Source organism: Ictalurus furcatus, chromosome 10, assembly GCF_023375685.1.
Source record: "Ictalurus furcatus strain D&B chromosome 10, Billie_1.0, whole genome shotgun sequence".
Taxonomy (NCBI): Eukaryota; Metazoa; Chordata; class Actinopteri; order Siluriformes; family Ictaluridae; genus Ictalurus; species Ictalurus furcatus.
Window position 1 is genome coordinate 12,070,146 of NC_071264.1, and position 19,841 is coordinate 12,089,986.

A 19,841-nucleotide genomic window follows, 5' to 3' on the forward strand; every position below is an offset into this window, starting at 1 on the left:
AAGAATAGGGTTAGGGGGTGGCTGTGGCTCAGGTGGTAGAGCGGGTTGTCCACTAATCATAGGGTTGGCGGTTTGATTCCCGGCCCACGTGTCTCCACATACCAAAGTGTCCCCAGGCAAGACACTGAACCCCAAGTTGCTCCCAATGGCAAGGTAGCACCTTTCATGGCAGCTCTGCTACCATTGGTGTGTGTGTGTGTGTGAATGGGTGAATGACACAGTGGAAAAAAGCGCTATATAAGTGCAAACCATTGACCATTTACCAAGAATGCCTTAGACAACAAAAGAACGTACTGAAATCATTCTCATGGCTGGATCGGGAAGCTGTCGCAAGGTTGCGATGTACTTTAACAGGAAATACGGCGAGCACATCACACACGACACCAAACTTATTAACAGATTCTAAGAGTCTGGAAGTGTTGTAGACCGGCCGAGAAGTGAACGTCCACGAACATCCATTGACGAAGGAACAACCAACACATAGTCCCCTATATATGGAGTCTTTTGGGACACCCTGTATAATCTAACATGAAGAACACCTCATCACACAGTCTGGTATAGAATTCAGCCAAGATTTTACTGAGATCATCTTATACATGGTGTCAAATAAGACTACTGTAATACATTTACATTCATAGCGTTTGGCAGTGGCCCTTACAGAAGTCTTTATCAATAAATACATCCTGATAATCCTTCAATCGGTCGTGCTCTAAGAGTACCATCGGTCTAAAAAAAAACCTCTGTTGGGGAGGTAATATAGTATGAAAAACACAAAAAACAACACAAGAGTTTTTTTTTTTAATAACAAAGTGCTAATTTAAGTGTAAGTGTAAGCACAGCTTAACATTATTACTTGTTCCTCCGTGTCAGATTATACGATAACGGTTCTTCTATGAAAATTATTACATTCTGTTTATGTCATCAATCAGCAAGGTCCAGGGCTTGTTGGATGCATGAAATCATCAAAACAGTCATAACTGTCATTATACTACACATATGCTTCCTAATTAGCTAGCTATTTAACCCGAAGCTGTAATTAATCCTCAATTTCTTCCATCTCTTTCTGCTGTCTTGACAGAACTGCGATGAGACACTTGTCTCTACTGCCACAATTCAACATCTGCCTTTCTTTTAAATCCCAAACGTTGCAACGACCAAAGAAATTTTTGACAATGTGCAATTTTTTTTTTTGTCTGAGACAGCAACAAATTGCATGGTCAGAATATTTATTCAGTTGCTGACTGTAGACTGTGGTGTTTTAACAGCTTAAACAAAAAGTAGATTATTATTATTATTATTGATTAGTCACAGGAGGAATGTTGCGTTGGAGATGAATCTGCTTAGCACATGGTGAGTGTGGAGATTAAATAAATCTTACAACACTGACGGGTTTAAGTGAAAAGGGTGGATGATTGAAAAGACAAGGTTTTTCTGATGTCACCGAGACATAAACTGCAGGCGCCATGCTGACGTATGTGTGCTGGTTCGTTTTTCTGAGTGGGTGGAATTTACACGACTCTTCATTTCACGCATTTCATACATTTTTAAAAAGCACGAACAAAAGTGTGTTGTATTTTTCTTTATGAGTCATCGGTCTGGCGGTCTCATCCTTAGAGGAAGGCTGTTTCACAAAGTAAACGTTCAATGTTGAATGAGAGAAAGGAAACACGGGCATCTGTGTACCTTTTGTGCGTGTGGTCGAGGATGCACTGACGGAAGAGGCTAAAGAGAAGCGGCGAGGGACTTCGGCCTCCTTAGGCGTCGGCTCTGGAGCAAAACGCAGGTAAGTGTTAGTAATTAGGCGAGAATGAGGAAAGGAAGATTAGAGCGATAGAGAAGACAAGCACAGTGTGCGCAAATGATGAAAAATTATGCTGTGAGTCTATGTATTGATTCCTGTCTTCTACAGGACTCGGAGTCAACTTTATTCATTTTCCTGGAGTCTGTTTTATTTAGCGAATCACTCCGGCGGCTAAACACTTGATTCGGTAACTGACAAATGCATGATGAGTGAAGCAGAGCAAAGGAAATGCGGGATGATAATGACAGACCGTGGACAATCCGGCGGTCTGCCGCTTCACAGGCCCTGCATGAAAAATCGATGGCAGATATGATAACATTATGAAATTTATTGCCAGCCTCAAGTTCTCAAGCAGGAGCTGTCTCAGGAAGCCAATACGTGTAATATTGACACGTTGTCTTGAAATGTCACCATGACTAATTCGTATACTGATGGATTTAATTGCAGACATGGATGTTTGAGGAAGAGTTACACAACCGTGCTCAAGCAAAGTACATCCTTTGCTGAAGTATGCAGTTAAAAATGTATTTTTTTTTATATTTGAGTGTACATATTCATATCCAAAGATTGCTTTATATCAAATGAAACAATCCTATTCAACATAGGAGCGCATGTCCAAGCTTGGAGCAATAAAAAATGAAGCGTTACCTTGAATCAAATACATCTACCTAAAATGGTAATACACATCTTTTTTTCTTTTTTTTTTAAATGTCAACAGCACGACAGAGGCACATTGAAACAGTACACTCTGACATTTGCTTGAGCGCAGGGAATTTCACCTTTCATGTTTTCTTTTGTCTATTGTACCGCTCGGCCTATTTTTCTAACATTTGAATTCCTCTGAGAATCTAAGAGTGTGATGATAATTCTCCAGGGTCATGTGGTCTATTTAGTTGCCATTCATATGGTAGGAAAAAAAAAGAAACGCGTACATGACGAAATGAATGACAAGGATGGCGATGAGAATGATTTATCATGATATGCACAAAGGGAGACAGTTTGAGGCTGGACTGCTCTCTGAAGGACACGTGAGATGTAAGACACGAAAATGGCGAAGACTTTGTTGCATTACCTGATGGCAGGGACCTGCGATTGGACAGGCCGTGTAAGGTGAAGCGCTTTCTAGCCAGAGCTGAGGATGGGTCTGAACTAAGGTTGGACATAGCGCCAGCTAAAGGAGGCAAGCGGAGAAGGAAAGAAGCACAGGAGTAAGTGAGGGGTTAGTGTAGAAGTAACACAAAAAGAGAGGCAGGGACACGGCATGAGAAGAAGACGCCCTAAATGTCACCACCTAACAGGTCAATTCAACATTTCAGTAATGTCCTGAAGTCCCACATGTCTTCAATGGAGGAGATTTTGCTATATAGCAATAGGTACACAAAAATCTTCTTATATGTTCGCAGTGTTCCTGCAGTCATAAGGTCTTAGATGGAAGACATCCCTGTGAATTCTCACCATCTGTTATCATTTTCACCTGCACTACTATTATTTTTGTAGTGTTCAGGCCAAGCAATATCCCAAATATAGAAATATGCCCGCCTGGATTATTGGCACCTTTCATATATGATAAGGAATAAGGAACAACTAATTATATAAAATAAGCATTTCACACAATAATTAAAAATTTCTACTTAAATAAATATACAAAAGTTAAATTATGCAAAAGTTTTAGGCACTCTGTTTTTTACTACAAACTTTGTTATAGATTTTTTTTTATGACTCCTACATTATCAAGTCAGTACAAAAAACATTTTAGATTCCCAAACATTAGTTTTTCAGCACAGAATTACATGTTACAGAAAAATGTGTGTATATCAGGAAAGAAAGCAGAATATTAAGTAGGAAGAGACACATTTCAGACAAAAAACAATGCAGGCTGCTGGATATTGCTGCAAAAATAAGAAGCAAGAGTGACAGTCAAAGTCTCTAGAAGAACCGTGTCTGGTTCTGCAAGATGCTCAATAAAACTTACAGTTCGTTTCCTTATAAAACTGCACTAATTGTACCAGAGACTACTATTTTTATTTTTATTTTTTTGTCACACCAAACATTGACTTTGTTCCATTTACTACTGTTTACTACTCTTTACAGTGTTTTTTTATGTAGAAACATTTCATTTCATTATTTTGAAGGCACCTTTGCTCTACAGCATTTCTTTGCATGTGCCTAAAACTTATTCACAGTATGTGTATATATATATATATATATATATATATATATTAGAGCTGTCAACGGTAACGTTTTAAGGCATTCGATTAATCAAAAAATTTTAACGCGTTATTATTTTATTAGTAATTAGTAGTTATTATTATATTAGTAATCATGTGATCGAGTTTGACCCTGTTGATCCAGTTATCACAGTGCAGATGGTTGCCTAGCTTTGTGTGATTAGGTCACGGCAAACGTGAGTAATACAATGACAGAGGAGACGGTGTCCGCGCTGCTGAACGGCAAGTTTCGTTATAAAAAGCTTCCAGATGGATGTTTTGATAAAACCAAAGTTGTATGCACTTATTGCAGTGAGGAACTGTCTTTCCACTGAAGCACGACCAGTTTGAAGCTACATCTTCAGGCGAAACACATTTTTGCTGATGTTAGCAAAGATGCTAGTGCTGAGACAGGGTCAACAAGCTGTGCTCGTCAAACGACACTGGCAGAGTGCGGCTGGGGCAAGTTTGTCAACAAAATGACAACAGCAAAGCTAACTAGCACAATCGCTAAATAGATCGTCACAGACTGCAGGCTCATCAACATATTTCAGGACCGAGGGCTTCAAGACATCATTCAGATCGCCACAGGTGACCCATCATACAAGCTACCTTCGAGGGGAACTATTGTTATGAGAATACATGAACTGTAGGACACTGAAAAAGCTACGAAAGTGAGGCAGTTGGCAGAAGGTACTTTTATTACACTTACTGGAAACCACTGGACATCAATAAGTAACCATTACTACCTCGGTGTAACAGCACACATAATCGATGACAACTGGCAACTGCACTCATTCACTTTAGGCGTGTTAGAAAACAGAAGAAAGGCATTTTGCCGAAGCATGCGCTAGCCAGTTTCTCAAACTTGCAAATGAGTGGGAGATAACGGGCAAGGTCACAACTATAGGAACAGACAGCGCTCGCAATATAATTGCTGCTGCAAGGAGTCTACGCATATGACGTGTGTGGCACATATGATACAAAGGATGATCACCGTGGCTTTACGGGCAGAGAGGAGAGAGCAGAGAGGGGAGAAGTGTGGCAAAAGCTTAGTGAGATGCTGAAGGATAGAGAACCTGCACCACAGACCTCTGGAGAAAAAGTGGAGCCAGAGCCACCGAAGAAGAAGATAGGATCAGAGTCAGAGTCTGATTATGAGGTACTGTCCACAGATAAATCTCTAGAGAGGTACAAGGCAGAGCCCTGTGTCACCACTACAGTGGTGGTCGTCACAAGCAGGTACATATGGTAAGCTGGCCCATATTGCAAAAAGATCTACACCTGCCTCAACAGTGCCATGTGAGAGACTGCTCTCTTTGGCAGGCCACATTCTGCAGAAGAAGAGGTCAGCTCTATCATCTGAAACTGTGAACAGGCTAGTCTGCCTGAGCAACTGGTTGAAAGAAGAGTAGCCTGTATGATTGGTTGACAGGAGGCATGTTGCACAGATGCATGTAATTATCTTTAACCAAGAATGTACACTGTTCACGCTGTCTCTTCACAGACATTATGGCATTCCATTTCTAAAAAAGGCCTATTTACTGTTGGATTCGTTTGAGTTGATGTTACTATGCAAAAAAAAAATTAGCAGTTAAGCTATTTGTGACTTTGTAGCACACATTACTTTAGAACAGTTGTTGGTTTCTGCTAAATATGTCTGCAGTTCATATGGATGCCTCAACAAATTAAGAGATCGTTATTGGACACCTGTTAAATTAATGTTAACGGTTGAGATAATAAAACTGAAGAATCTGTTTCTTTAAACCAGTTTGTCATGCATTTATTTATTTCAACACTGCACGTTTACAAGTAAATCCTAGTATTTTAAATTTGTTTCATTTCATGATTAATCACAGCCCATAACTCGATAAAATATTTTAATAGATTGACAGCACTAATATATATATATATATATATATATATATATATATATATATATATATATATATATATATACACACACCCACACTCACACATATCGACTGACAGCACTAATATATATATATATATATATATATATATATATATATAAAACTTATCCTTGTTTTAAACAAACAAAGAAGCATTCTCATTTTGAAATAATAATATTTTCTCTGACACCACTCAGGAACATTTAAACATTTAAAAACTTGCAAACAAGTTTTAATTCTTGAATATCTTAAATGATAATTATAATATCCATCCATCCATGCGTTTTCTGTACCGCTTATCCTAGGGTTGCAGGAAGCCTGGAGCCTATCCCAGGGGACTCTTGGCACAAGACACCCTGGATGGGGTGCCAAACGGAGCACAGGGCACAATTGCATACACACTCACACACTCATTCACACATTACGGACAATTTGGAAATGCCAGTCAGCCTACAACACATGTCTTTGGGAGGGAGGAAACCCCCGAATCAAGGGGAGAACATGAAAACTCCGTGCACACAGGGTGAAGGCAGGAATCGAACCCCCAGCCCTGGAGGTCCAAGGCAAACGTGCCTATCACTAAGACACCATGCCCCCAATAATTATAATATTATAAATATTATTTGTCATTTGCGCTCAATCCTCAGCAAATCTGCTGTTGCCTTTAACCACATCCTGTTCCACTGGGCTATAAATATGAGGTTGGACACATGCAAAATCCCTTCCATCCATTACTATGTGAAATCCCAAAGAAAAGTCAACACAAAAGAGATTGCAAGAAGCGCAACAACGATGCCACAGCCATCAGTGACTGGGAGTCTATCCGCTGTCAATCAGTGCAACACTAACCAATCAGGGGCATGTGTGAGCTCAAGTACTGTATGTAGTAGAGGACAGATTGTGCTTTCCTCAAAGTGTTTTACGCTGCCCCGTGACACGGCATGAGCAAGAGTTTTAAAAAGATCTGTTGCTTGGCTTCATGTGTCTCAAACGAAGCTAAATTGACTCTTGTGGTTGTGGTGTTAAACTTAACTGTTAAACACCACTTTCATGCCAGGCTGTAGGAAGCACTGCAAGATAGAAAATTGTAACCTCCTCCAGTGGAAATATAGTAATCACAGTCAGCTCATATTCCCATAGGGTTGGACTAGCTATGCGACGTACGCAATGTGTAAAGTTTTCACCCTATAGAATAGTTAGACCTGACATGTCACTAGCAAATGTCCACTAGCAAACACAACTCATCTTGGGACAAGATGTCAGCTGCAACGTCTTACATCACATCTAAAGTTCCATGCCAGCTGTCTTTCAGAGAGTGTGAAGGACATTTAGTTATGCAAACTAATTCTGCCGTGTGCCCTTGAAGAGGACTTGCTACCCCTTTCCTACAGAAGCAGTGCCACAATCGTAATAAAACAGCATAATTGCATACTCGCATGTTCTCTAACGGCGTTAGCACATCAGCTTACACGCCAGTCTGGATGCCAATTTTAAAGCGATGTCAAAGCGGTTTTCCCTTTTGAAGCGAAAGAATTCTTGAAGAACACACTGTCTGACTGCCCTAAAATCACACCACTCAGAACATTCTGACAGCGAATACTCAAAGTGAAACTTTGAAAACTTTAAAAAGCCAGGCCTGTATAAAAGCTTGAGGACAAAATTAGTTCTGCCTACAGCTCACAGCTTTAGTCATCACTCTTTCCACAACAATTTTCAAATCAAACAGCCAGATTGTGCCACAGTATGTGGCTTATCACTTGCGAAAAAATAAATCTTTGAGTCTCATTAGTGAAGCGATATTTCTGCTCGAAGACAGCTGCTAATATCGCAAATTATTATCAATAAATAATTTTCACAAACAGTAGCTAAGCCCCAAACAGCACACAGCTTTATGTTTTTGTGAAGCTCTAAATCTGCAAAGAAATCTATATCTACAAAGTGTGACTCAAACAGTCTGAAAATAAGTATCTGTATGCCAATTGTTTTTTTTTTTCTGTTTTGAAGGTTCGGTTTGATGAACGGATTTCATAGGCATTCGCGCTGGCACGCAGGGGCTGGTGTGAGGCACGAGGTGCAGATGCCAATCAGCATAAAGGACGAAGCGAATCGTACCACTCCGCTCCCAGACCTCATTTTCTCCTGCTTTATTAACGCAGCTTTGAGCCAGTGGGCCGATGAAGACGCCTTTTGTCCTCAGAGGGGTGACATACCTGTCAGAATAACTTACACGCATAGGGTTTACTCCTGCCGCACATGACAGCAGCATTTACAAGATCAATGTATCGTGATAGTAAGTCTAGCCATCTTGAGTTGTATTATATTCTGATGAAAGGCTTTATCAACTGTAATACATTCGACAGAAATTTGGATCTCCAGACCACAGTTGTATACATTTCATCAGACAGGGTCCTAAGAGGCACTGGGATTCACGAGTGGTGTGACAGAAAAGCATTCAACCTGCCGTCTGGAGATTGAATGGCAACGACACTCACGTCATTAGTCAATCTTAGGCGTCTGTTAGCTCAGGGGTTCCCAATATTTTTCAGGGCAAGGCCCCCCAAATGGCATTAACATTTGACCGAGGCCCCCCTTTTGCAAGATCTCTTTAAAACACATTAAAAATACAGAGGTCTGAAGATATCCCCCCTTTTTTTAATTTATTAATAATTACCTTTACATTACATTAGGAATTGATTGTGTGTGTGTGGTTGTCTGAGAGTGAGAATTTATTTTTCACGCCAAATTGTTGAGGCCCCCCGCCGCCCCCTGGCGGACCCCAAGGGGGCTGTGGCCCCCACTTTGAAAACCACTGTGTTAGCTCATGTATGCGGAAGAGGGTCGATAGCGCCTTCCTTCGTGTGTGTTTCACTGCCCTTTGTTCTCCTGATTGGGATTTGTCTTATGATGGGAAGAGCTGACTGGTGGGTATTAGAGAGCAAACACTACTTAACGAGCTAATGCTTGGCAATCTTTAATTGTAGGGCTGTTGTGTGACCTAGTGCATATAGGAGTCCTACCTCTGCTTCAGTCGAATTTATCAAATGAATGAAATTTCATAGATTCCAGTGCACAAGAACCTAAGGAAGCAGAGTAATTGTAAAACAATTTGGTCTGGGTTGGAATGAGTACTTTATATAAGGAGTCGTGGTTAGTTGCGCCATTGCAATATTCAAACAAATCTGCTATTCATTCAATTTAAGAACCGAGAGTACATCAGAGGCTTAGCGCTGTGCCATTTTTCTAATGGTGTATGATTACACTTCACTTATAGACTCCAAGAGCTGACATGAATAACAATTATGACCTCTAATGCCATATGTGGGTGTTCTCTCACGTGTGAATCTCTAATACCTAGCGTTTATATCAGCTAATTGCTGGTCTCCATGATGGCAGTGCATTTTTAATTTGTGATTCTATTCACTGTAATATGGTCCATGTACAGTACAATGGCAAGTCAAATCACTGACAAGTGATTTACTGATCAAATATTTCAGCCCATTGTATTTTGTTAGTAGTTAGGAGAAGTAGTCTATTGATAGTGAACGTGGGTGACATAAATTGTGTCCATCCACAAAACTGAGCTGTAAAAAAAATGGGACCGAAATCTGCAGCCTTCACATGAAGTCAGGAAAATATGGTTTTGGCCTTGCATCTGTGCTAAGATGGGGAACGTGTCTAGAGATGAGGGAGTTCCTAATTTTGGTCCCAATTAGGTTATAAAACCCCTCTGAGTTGGCATATTTCAAATGTCACAGCCCTGTTGTGCTTCTCAACCCATGTACTGTATATGCACAAGTTGTTTGTTTTTAACCATGAAACTTGGTGAGAAGAAGAAGTACATAACGTAAGTCTATTGAAATTAGCAACGGGTCAGCATTATCTGGTGTTATATGGCATTATAGCAATAAATTACGCTCTGTGGTTAAGTGCACTGGAGGCCATTCACCCATCCATCCATTTTCTGTACCGCATATCCTATACAGGGTCATGGAGGAGCCTGGAGCCTATCTCAGGGAACTTGGGGCACTCAGGACATCCAGCCCATCGCAGGGCACAATCACACACAGATTCACACTCTACTGACAATTTACAGATGACAATCAGAGCACAAAGCATGTCTTTGGACTGGGGGAGGAAACCAATGTAGCACAGAGCACGGAGGTGCGAGGCAACACGCTAACCTCTAAGCTATAGTATTTTTAAAACCAGTTGATTTGTCCTACCCTCACAGACATCCCAGAACAATCTTGTTCCTTTGATACACCTCACAAGTGTGTACCTTTTCCAGCACAACACTGTGCACAGTCACGCAAACTGAGTGATCAGTGGAGTCATAGCCCTAGGTGGATCCACTCAATTCAAATGAAGTAGCATCACACCACCCCATGGTGGATTATTTTTCTATAACAGCATGCCGTTCAGTGTTTTATTCCTCTTAAACATCAATTTGCCAATGCTTATTTATTTAAAAATGGCACCTCATACTTTTAATTGGTTTATAGTTACATTTCAGTTTGTGTATTATCCATGAAACACGTTAGTTAATGTTATCCCTTATGTTATAAACAACTATAAACAGTCTTTCCCTCACCAGTCTCTCTTTTTTCTCTCTCTTTATTGAAGTTAATAAGAGAAAAAGTGCAGCTGGACATGTTACCTAAAAACAGGAAAGTCCTCCATCCAGAAGAGGTATAGACCATTACAAAATGCTGACACTGGAGACTCCTTCCATAAATGTTAAACAAATCAGAGAAATTCATCACATAAACAATTTTCTTTGTTAAATAACTTTTTTTTTGTTTGTGTGTATAAAAATCTGCTCATTTTTAGTGTTTAGTCAGACTACATAGAGCATCCACCACACAAGATCTTGTGAATTGGCTGGAACTATAGAAAGAATGACGTATTAGAATGAGTATGTTAATATAAACGTGTGATTTGCCTACTATCTGAGTCATGCTGTTATAGAAAATCAACACCTTCTGATCAAACAGATTTGAGAATTCAACAACCCTGTAGTATAATCAGTAATAATTATCCTTATCCATTTAAGGAGATTTTCAGGAGGCAGTAGAACCGTAAGTGAGAGAGACAGGTCTGAGGGAGAGCGGAGCGTGGTGCCAAATAGCACTCAGTTATCTGTGAATGAGAGCCTGGATGGCAGCCTATTGGAATTACAAATAATTTCACAATTAAAGATGGTGGCCTAAAAGCTTAACAGTAAATAAGCAGGTAGTACAGTAGCTGTAGAACATTCTGCTCATGACTATATAAACTGTATTTCACTTGTACTTGTTTGTACTGCTCACTAATCCTGTTCTCTGTTATCGGAATCTCAAACCGAGTCGTTTATTATTATATTCTGAGGCAGGTTGCAAGGCTCTTTGGTTGCAGCTCACAGCGGGTCTCACCTCGTTTCTGCCTCATGTTGGGGCCGCTGTCACTGCGCTTGTAGCCTGTCTCTGGGCTGGAGGAGTCGGACTGCCTCAGGGCCATTTTGCGAACGTTCCTGCCAGAGAAAAGCACAGTGCAAACAAATAATAGGTGGGAGCCCCACTGTTCTCCTCACTGAATAACTATTCAGCAGGCTTCACGCAGAAAGCTTGGCAGTATACCAAGATGGATCATTCATCTGGGTGGGCTCACACACACACACACACACACACACACACACACACACACACACACATATATATATATATATATAAAGACACACATGCACACACCAACACACAAACAAGTACCTCATGGGAGCATGGTAAATGTTTTCGGTGATTCTTTGATGGAGCTGACTTGCCTCTGCAAAGAGTAAGAGACAAATAGGTTGTTCAAAGGTTGGATATTCCCACAGCAGTGAACCGTAAGCACAAATCTCTGAGTTTAATGATGGATACACATCGTTTAAGCACAGTGCACCAAAGCAGCAGAGGAGAAGAGGATATGCTGCAGTGGGTATAACGACACAATAGAAAGGCAGAAGATACAACATATACAACATACTCAGTGATATTCAGTTGAACCAAATAAGTGTTTTGAAAAGCTTCCATTGGTTTGCAGTGATGTATACACACATACATTATTTTAATATATATATATATATATATATATATATATATATATATATATATATATATATATATATAATTCCTATATATAATCTAACAAACCTGACACAGTTCATGAAAACTTCAAGGAGTCTAATTTTATAAAGAACAACAACAAAAAACACACACAATAATAATAAAACAAATACAGAATCAGTTACTATAGTATATTTACTCATGTGTAGTTTTTTTGTACTACGTTACTAAGTTTATAGTGTTTAAACTACACCAAAACTCCATGGAGGTCCCGCAGGAGAGAATGCTAGACCAGAAGCTGATGAGGCCCCACACCTCTTATTAGGACTATGCATTAAATGTATGTTTTATTGTGCGCAACTCCACCTTACCCAAAGCTTTATAAAACATGCTTGTGGTGAGAAATATTTTGAGTGTACTTGGGGAGCTGAAAAGTTCTGAAAAAGGTAGTAATAAACATGTGATTGGTAAGTAGTATTGCATCATAACATATAAGAGGCAATCATGTTCCAATATGCAAATGATGACCAAGCCTGAGCAATGGAATTTTGGAGAGGTGTGGGGTATGTGGTCATAAAACTGAAGGGAATTAATGATTCGATAAAGAAAAACATGGCCTTCAAATCAAGCTTTGGTTGACTTTAATAGAGTGCATTAAATATTCTTAACCTGTATCTATTATGCTGCATTAGCTGTTTGAGTCAAAGTGGGTGAACAAGTGAGTGTAGGCTGCGATTTAAATAAATAAATAAATAAATTACAATTTCAGTTTCCCCAATGTTCTTATTCGCCAGCCATTTTAGGCCGGGGTTGTTCACTACAATGACAGCCCTTCTGTACTGATAAACAAAGATCATGTTTCAGAGTAATCTTGCATGCAGACAGTGGCAAGCCAGAGCAGTGGCGATTTGATTAATAAAACAAAACCACAATGCAATCACTGCTGCCTGGGCAGCTCATTATGCTACATGTCTCCTGCTTTGAATGAGCGCTGCTTCTTTGGTAGTGCTTATGTAAAGGTGGACTCGTTTCCGTCAGCCTGTAATGGTAAATGGTAAATGGGCTGCACTTATATAGCGCTTTTTTAAAATAGGCGGTTCTACAAAGCGCTTTACACTGGTTCTCATTCACCCATTCACACACACACTCACACACACACCAATGGTAGCAGAGCTGCCATGCAAGGCACTAACTTGCCATCGGGAGCAACTTGGGGTTCAGCGTCTCGCCCAAGGACACTTCGGCATGTGGAGGCACGTGGGCCAGGAATCGAACCGCCAACCCTACGATTAGTGGACAACATGCTCTAGCCACAGCCACCCCAACTTGTGCTGTCCTAATATTGGCAGAGAGCTGTCATTGTAAGAGAGCAAATACTATATGTGAATACAGAAATTCGTGTTTAACATGAGTCAGTGGCGTCCAAAATCGCGTACTGTGACAGTACCCATTACATTCGATTCAGTACCTACTGCTCGGCCGTTGATACAGGACGTCCTGATCAGTATAAGTGTGTAGCATGAATACATATCGGACGTGCTACATCCACCTACATAACTCTGTAACCCTCAGCAAGTATGAATACATTTACATACTCTGCATCGCAAATGAAGGAAAGAATTATGGTATCTAGGTCAATGGTTATTCCTAAGGTTTACGCCTAACAAAAATGTGAATAAAATACTGAAATGATGAAACTCTGCACCACATCCTACAACATCCACCTCTGTAATCACGCCCTCCACCATGTATGCTGTAAGATGTATCAGACAAGGCTGTGACTGAGTTGTGTTACAGCGTGAGGGCGAGTGATCCCTGACCCCTGATGTGAAAAACACACCTTTGCACGCCTCCAGTTGGCCCGTCAGTACTTTCCTGATCTCGGACACCCACGTGTTCTTCACGTCCATGGAGGAGGCCTGGGAGAGAATGCAAATCGACTCACTCAGTGACTCACTGCAGCATCCTGAAAGTCAACAGTGCCCCCCAGTGGTCAAGCAGAGAAATAAAACGAGCTGCAAGTAGCTCGTAGACGATGCAGGTGGTGGTGTGATGCTGTGTGGGTGTGCTGTTTGTGCTCAGTCTACTCTTTGAATTTATTTGAAAGTCAAATCTTGCTTTACAGACACACGACAGACACACAAAAAAAGTCTAGAAAAGCCAGAAATAAACATGATCGTACATGACTGAGGGTTCAAATATTAAAACACTTTTTCATGTCTTATTCTGCCCCTCACCTGAATGATGTAGACCTCCTCTCTTCCATTGTACCAGATTTCGAATTTCTTGGCGTCTCCTTTCACATTCTCTGTGATTCCAACAGCACTCATCTGCCACAGAACACATCAAACATTTCCTTATACGAGTATGTTTCACTGCGCTATTTAGTTATATTTATCGATATAGTTTTTTCGGCTGAAACCCGAAGGAATTTTCTGGTATCCTGGGACCTAAATGGCATTTTTTTTTTTTAATCCAGACATTCATAAAAGATTATTAATCGGCAAAACTACAGAAGTGAAGTGATACAGTTTATAGCCAAAAAACAAAACAAAGCATTAGTGTAGGACAACCTTCCCAGAATATGGGCTCAGTGACAGTAGCCATGAATTTTTCGATGAAGCCTATGCGATGCTTCATTAGCTTCAAGGGCTAAAAACTTAACATGATGGTCCTTGGCTTGAGAAGATGCATGGCGTTTGCCTTCTCCTAAACTGACCAGATATTTCAAGCCCAAGTTGAAACTACACAACTGAAAAAGACATATTCAAAAACTTAGAAACTAAACAAAAAGATTCCTACAAAAAATATCTTTTCAGTTCTTTAACAGGAATGTCCTCCTTGTCACGGAGGAAATGGACACATCAAATGACTCCTTTATCACTTGTTACCGATGTTAAATAAGGATCATTCCTTCTCAGTTTGTCCAATAATTGCAAAGATGGTTGCTTGACTCTTTTTAAAGTGTTCTAATTTTTTTTGAGTGATTACCTGTATTGGCATTGCAAAACCACCATTTTTAAAATGATGATTATTATTATTTTACTAGGTTTAACTACAATGACTATCTTTGTGTCCTGGCGCACAACAAATTTTGGTTATACAGCTGTTTACGGAAACCTCAATATCTCCGCTCAAGATTGTCATAGTTCCTTGGAACAAAAACTGATCTCTAGAGCACATTTCAAGGTAAATTTTTTGCATCTCAGTCTTAATTTTTTATGGGGGTACCTAGGTAAATATAGTGTGCATGCGGAGCATTTCAGTTTTGAGATATCTCTCTTTTTTATGGGGGTAAGACAGTGCGATTTTTTAAAATTTCCCTCATTTTCTGGTTGAATATCTCTGGTGGGGGACCAGACACGAACCGGTAATTTTCGCAGAAATACAGTTGCAATGAAAAAGGAAGTGATCAATGGCTGCAACCAGATTTTTGAGAAAGAAGGTTTGAAAAACCCTCGAGTGACTGCAAAACACCTGCAGCAAAACTTGGTGGCAACAGGCACTGAGGTTTCAATGAGCACAGTATGGTGCATACTAAACACAGAAGGTTTCCATGCCAGAACTCCAATATATACACAACTACTGACCCAAAAGCACAAGAAAGTCGGCTCAAAATCATATAAATAAGCCACAGAAGATTTGGGATTCTGTTCTGTGGAGCGATGAAACAAAACTGGAACTTTTTTGAAAGAAGAATGAAGAAAGAACACTCTGTCCACAGTTAGCAAGGTGGTGGCTCAGTGATGCTCTGGGGCTGCTTTGCATCCTCTGGCACTGGAAACCTGCACTGTGTGGAAGGCAAGATGGATTCATTGGAGTATCAGGAAATCCTAAGAGAAAATGTCATGCCGTCTGTGAGGAAGCTGAAGCTCGGGCGTCACTGGACCTTCCAACATGACCACACATTCCATTTTTTTTAGTGTACTATGTGTTCAGCTACAGTATGTTATTCCATGTGTGAAGCACAATAAATGGATTTAAATTCTAAGACGCGTGCTTGCAGGATGACACGTGATCACATGTGACGAAATCGCGTGAAACCCTATGAAAAACCGTGCATTCTTAAGGGCCACATCTGTATACTTCTACATCACAAATAATTTTTATTTTGATGCTCCTTATTATTCATCTTTTTTCTAGCTACCTATAAGGCAATCAAACTATCCATAGGTAAAGTATGTTAAGCCTTTACCAATAGACTGCATGATATAACTTTAGAAAGTTATATCATATACTTTAGAAACAAAAGATGTATTATAACTGATTGGCTATTCAAAATGTAGTGCATATTTTCAGTGTGGTTTCTAAAGTATACATAGCGTTAGTGTTAGATATCATCATCCAGCAGAATGCTAACATTATGTTTTACCAATGCCACTCTTATATTTGTAGTTTTAAAGTACAAATACTGTGTTTTTCTGTAAAGGATTTTTTGGTGTGTATTTGGTATGTATCAAATAGTTTCGGAGCAGAAACAGTAAGAGGAAATTTACAACATATAGCCTTTTTGTATCCCACATATAGGTTCAACCACAACCCAGTTCCTGTTTGTAAATGTCAGAAATGATCATTTAAACAAGGCCAAATCTTTGTCTGTACCTTCAGAGAGTGCTTGAAACTGTAGGATGGGGATTTCTCATGGCCGTCCGAGTTCTCCTCACGCTTCTTGCAGAACAAAATCATCTTATTGTACAAGAAGAGGTGCCTCTGCATGGGCTTGAAGCGCGCCAAGTCCTTGACTTTATTGTGACCTTTCTTATGGTCTGTCCACACGTTGAAAGAGCCTTGCATGAGCAGCTTACCCAGGTCGTTCAAATTACCCTAGATAGGAGAGACACCGTCACCGTTATGTATTTCTAATGAGTACACTCCTGGGCGAAAATAAAAAGCCCAAAATTGCACAATATTAAGCTTTTAATGGTCTTAACAACAAACAATTAGGAAATTAGGTCAGGAAATTAGCAAGAATTAAACAAACGCACTCCTGAGACTTTGCCACCATTTGCTCGTTTACTGTTGCTGCAGTGAACTGTTTGGGGGAAAGCTAGAAACAGGGAAATTCACTTATATAGTCTTCTTGAACGCAAAGGTTAAAGCATGATAATAATGAAAATGTTTGATGCAAAATACAAACTAACACAATGTGTCGAATGTGTTACAAAATTACTCAATTCAATTTGAAATAAATAAATAAATAAAAATAAAAAGTCTGCAAGGCTTAAACATTTATAGAAGTCAAAGGGAAAAGCTATCTGATTTTATGCTACTTTATCTATTTGTTTAATTCTTGCTAATTTCCTGAGCAATGATTTAAAGCTTAAAATTTTGCCATTTTGGTTTTGGCTCTTTTTTTTGGCCTAGGGATGAGAAAATTTAAGGATGACCATGTGACGGTGCAGAAATAGCACCATATACAAGAGTCCTTTGTGTACACCCTGAATATACAAGAGACCTTTTGTGCACCTTTGTGTGTTAAACATGTTTTTTAATAGCAACAGGCTCTGTCATGCAAATACCTCAAAGCCAGTGATGGCAATTTGATGCATTGAATCATTGAAAGATTTTATCATGTCTAACATAGTGGCCAGAGCTTCTTCCAATTCCGCCGTGCCCTCTGAGTTCTTGCAGCATTTCAGCATTTCCTATAAAACACATACAAAACAACTTGAGATATCCAAAGTCCAAATAACAAGGTAATCCAAAACCTGACACAGTACCTTCAAAAGTAACTGGTACTTGGTGATTCTCTGCACAGGCTTTAGCAGGTATGCATCTAAAGAGAGCTTGTGGTCCAACCGTTTTTGGCATTCCTGTACCAAAATGAATAGTTACATGCGCATAATCATCCATTATATACGAAAAACAGAAGCTATAAAACGAGAATTTTGAAGGCAAAGTATAAGAATTCAAGAGTCACCTGAAAAAACAGGCTGTCCCCACACTGCCTCCAGAGAGCCTCAGACCGAGGTTTATTTTGACAGTATTTCTCATAGATCTGCAGCTCTTCTTTCTGTGGGACAGCAGAGGCAGACCGCCTTTCATTTTCAATCCAAGCAATATCCTAGAGCCTAGACTCAGTGCACGGCCTGTGGCGCAACTGCTTTCATCGAGGTCTTATGGAATTACTCACTCTTTTCAAGAAGCATGTTCCCACTAACTCTGGCTTCTCCATGCAATTTTCCAGCTCTTTGAGAAATGTCCTGCGAAAAAAAAAAAGACAAGTGAAATAACTAAGGATGCGAGAAGGAAGCGAGAGCAATTCAATTCAAATTTTATTACGCTGTGTAAAGAATAAAAAATGACAACGCTCTGTTATAGGAAAATAATCAAGGATGGGGCAGTGTTTTCCAATAACAGCATGTCCTGAAATGTTTTATTACTCACATTACATAACACAGCAATTTTCAGATTATAGGATAGGATTATTCTTTTTTTTCTTAATTAAACAATGACGTATTTTTTTTATCTGCTTATTGTTAAGTTTAATGCTGTGCAACATCTGTGAAACACCTTCCTGTTATCACTTAGGCCCTGTTATCTGTGGTTGCCTAACAAGCATCCCTTTATTCTGTCTTGTGCAAACAAATTTTACAACTTTTACTGACCATGATGCTCTCTGCAACAAGTTGTTTCCTGTTATCGCATACGTTACAGAAGATATGAACCGTCATTCCCTCACTAGCAGGTCCTCTTTTTCTCGTGAAGTTTATGAGACAAAAGAAAAGTTTGTGGACACCTGACCACCATACTCATATGTGCTTGTTGAACATCATATTCCAGACTTAGTCCCCCTTTGTTGCTGTAAGAGCCTGTAGAGTTCTGGAAAGGCTTTCCACTAGATTTTGGAGCATGGCTTTGGTCATTTTCCCATTCAGCCACAAGAGCATTAGTGAGGTCAGCAACTGATGTTGGATGATGAGGCAGTCAGTGTTCCAGCGTCCATGCTGGAACAGGTTTGAGCCCATATATGGGTGTGACGGTCAGGTGTCCACAAACATTTGGCCATATAGTATATGATTTATGAAAACTGATGACGGAATAACTATTGAAAATCTCAAGAACTTTGTTCTAGTGAACAGTGGTTAATAGGCGTAGGGTAGATCAGCATATAAAATAAAATGACTGCAGAGAGCTGATGGATAAAAGTCCCCAAGACAGGAAGATGTTACAAAATGATCTCTGATTTCATTATGCCACAGTGAGCTTTCAAACTGAATAAAGGCATAACCACTCTTACTCAACCTAAAGATCACAGGAAGCAGTACAAGGTCCAATGTTGCAAACCTTAACCAAGAATGACTGTTTGTATCTGTGTATCTTTAATCTAATCGAGAATGAAGTGGAAAACCCACAAAAACTGAACTGATGGTACAATGATCTACTGACACATTAAAGAAAAGTCTAACCTTATTTCTTAAATAAGGTTAAAGCAATGAAGGAAAAATACAAACAAACACTGCATTCCAACATGAAAACAACACCCCAACTGCACAGCACATAGTAAAATGGTGTGTTTGCTCAGGGAAGGCCTGCAATTACTGTGGGACCAACAAATTCCAGGACGCATCAAGGAACAACAAAATGTCACAGCAATTTAGACTGGCCAAATCCGAGTCCTGACCTCAATCCCACTGAAAAGCTGTGACGTGATAGACTATTCAAACAAAACATATAAGTCAAACTGAAACACTTTTGCACTTATAAGAGCAATGGACCATTCCAAATACTGTTACTGGCAATAGGGGCATTACACATGACTATACATGAAAATATGCATGTGATTTTACATATTTCATGCAATGTTTTCATACTTTTATACAATTTCACATGGAAATGT

At 39.7% G+C, this 19,841-nt stretch overlaps 1 protein-coding gene across 2 annotated transcripts in view; it reads right to left on the reverse strand.

The window, feature by feature from the left end:
- Positions 1-19,841, reverse strand: part of mcf2l2 (MCF.2 cell line derived transforming sequence-like 2) — an 83,500-nt gene that overhangs the window by 10,078 nt on the left and 53,581 nt on the right. Inside the window, exons 18-28 of one of the 2 annotated variants that reach the window (XM_053634111.1) lie at positions 18,135-18,204; positions 17,922-18,014; positions 17,722-17,814; positions 17,521-17,646; positions 16,604-16,825; positions 14,239-14,331; positions 13,842-13,920; positions 11,666-11,720; positions 11,333-11,430; positions 2,869-2,972; positions 1,684-1,765 (exon numbers count right to left, since the gene is read on the reverse strand). In XM_053634111.1, the coding sequence (XP_053490086.1) occupies positions 1,684-1,765; positions 2,869-2,972; positions 11,333-11,430; positions 11,666-11,720; positions 13,842-13,920; positions 14,239-14,331; positions 16,604-16,825; positions 17,521-17,646; positions 17,722-17,814; positions 17,922-18,014; positions 18,135-18,204 (1,115 nt within the window). Of the gene's footprint in view, positions 1-1,683; positions 1,768-2,868; positions 2,973-11,332; positions 11,431-11,665; positions 11,721-13,841; positions 13,921-14,238; positions 14,332-16,603; positions 16,826-17,520; positions 17,647-17,721; positions 17,815-17,921; positions 18,015-18,134; positions 18,205-19,841 lie in introns of both variants that reach the window. The other variant, XM_053634110.1, reaches the window with a different exon arrangement.